Genomic DNA, 1945 nt, shown 5'->3' with positions numbered 1-1945 from the left:
GCTGCCAAGCCCGAGCACGGAACAAAACCTCCCGGCACGATGGGGGCTCTCGATTCCTCACTCTATTGCGTGGAAGCGGTAAGGAGGAAACGGCACGGCTATTTCTGAGGCTGCGGCTTCATCCCAAACCACTTACCAACTCAAAAAACCTTTTGTGCTCATCTGATATGTGTTATTTCCCTATCATGAGAAATTAGGTCAAGTTTTTCCACTGTTTTTTTTTTTTTTTCCTCCTCAGAAGAGGCAGCTTTAAAATGATGCCTTAAAATGTGTTGTAACAGATTTTTTATATTTATGCAGGATGAACTTAACACCGGATTTTTTTTTTTTTGCCACTTTGCTATTTATATACATATATATAAAATGTATAATGAAGCTTAACCATACAGCACAGAGATTACAATTTAACGGCACACATTCACCACCAGTGAGGGGAACGACCCCTTTATACACCCTCTGAAAAATCTGGATAATAATATTAATAATAATTAAAATCCAAAGAAAGTACAGTATATTTAACAAAATAGTAAATATTAAACAGTGAATACTCTACTTAATAAGGACCTCGCCTTTTTTCAAGTTGGCGTCAATCCACAAAAATATACTTTTTAATCTGGTGAACGTACAATACATAGGTACTTACACCAAAGGTGATAATATATTTAGGATGCTATATACACAAAGAGTTTGGCTCAAATTTAAATTTACATATAAGTGTTCATGGCTTATTTTTCCCCCAAGGTTCCGCCTGCAAGTTTTTCCTTTTCATCTTTGAAAGCAAAAACTAGAAAGTCAAAATAAGATAAAACTATACTCTACAAAAAAGCTACAACATACAGCTTTGGCTTATATAAATAATTCATAGCAGAATGTGTTCAAAAGTACTGTATATAACTTTATATATAGTCTTCAATTCATTAGGGTATTGTTTTCTTTAATATAAAATATACATGAGCTAAAATCCGTTTCTATATTTTTCAAAGGTATGAACGTAAAAACAAATTTGTCAAACATATTCCAATTATAACTTAATATATTAATTTTATTTTGTTAATGTTCTATTTTCTAGGCTAATATTTTCTGAATATTTCATGCGAGTTCTCTATGTCTCTCTTTCACTCATTAAAAAAATCACTTCTTTGACCCAATACACTATTTTTTTTTTTGCACGTGCAAAACAGGGTTTTTGTGTTTTTTTTTTCTTTTTATTTATTTCTTATAGCATCAGCCCTTCTCCATGCACCCTCTGCAATAGAGACCCATGCCAGGTTGGGTAATATAAAGGTCATTTTATGTACAGTATTGCTTTCTTCTTCCTGCTTTTCTACTGCTCTGCTGCTACAAAGCAATTATTTCTTAACTACAAGTAACCATACAGCTTGAATAAAACACACAGGGACGTTACTACAGGCGAGCCCTCTCGGTTTCTGCAATCTAGTGTGGTAGGATTATAATGCGGGTACAATGTTTCTTTGCAAAACAGGATATATTATTAAAACAACAAGTCCAGGTAAGTGCCAGACTAGATCAATACCTATAGGATTGTTCTGTTACGTTTTACCATGGGACATCTGCAGCTATACAAGAAGTTTGTCGTAAGTGCCTGATGATTTCGTGTATGCTACACACACTAGCACATATATATGCATGTGAAGATATATATATGCACGTATGTATATACATATAAATATACTTATGTCCTTATTTATAAATTTAGATATGTCAGGACAGTTCATTTCGAGAACTCAAAACTGAAGAAGCGACGCCGCAAGTTTATGTCACCCACGTGTCCATCCTCATTCGTTTTACCGAGGGGCTCTCCCTGTCTTCTGAATTCGGGGGCCTTCCCAGCACGACGGGCGAATGGAAATCGCTCCTCGGGTCCTCCCGGTCGCTGCCGTCGTAGGAGCTGCTGGAGCTGCTGAGACTGTCGACAGGAGAGCGA

At 36.1% G+C, this 1945-nt stretch overlaps 1 protein-coding gene across 1 annotated transcript in view; it reads right to left on the bottom strand.

Moving 5' to 3' along the window:
* Window positions 1–243: 243 nt before the first annotated feature.
* Window positions 244–1945, bottom strand: part of MEF2A (myocyte enhancer factor 2A) — a 51507-nt gene continuing 49805 nt past the window's right edge. Inside the window, exon 10 of the mRNA XM_009877394.1 lies at window positions 244–1941. Within this exon, the coding sequence (XP_009875696.1) occupies window positions 1774–1941 (168 nt within the window). The 3' untranslated portion in view covers window positions 244–1773. The remainder of the gene's footprint in view (window positions 1942–1945) is intronic.

The sequence above is a fragment of the Apaloderma vittatum genome, unplaced genomic scaffold (assembly GCF_000703405.1).
Source record: "Apaloderma vittatum isolate BGI_N311 unplaced genomic scaffold, ASM70340v1 scaffold34869, whole genome shotgun sequence".
In the NCBI taxonomy this organism is placed as follows: domain Eukaryota; kingdom Metazoa; phylum Chordata; class Aves; order Trogoniformes; family Trogonidae; genus Apaloderma; species Apaloderma vittatum.
Note: the sequence above shows the minus strand (reverse complement) of the source record. Positions and strands in the feature narration are given on the sequence as shown.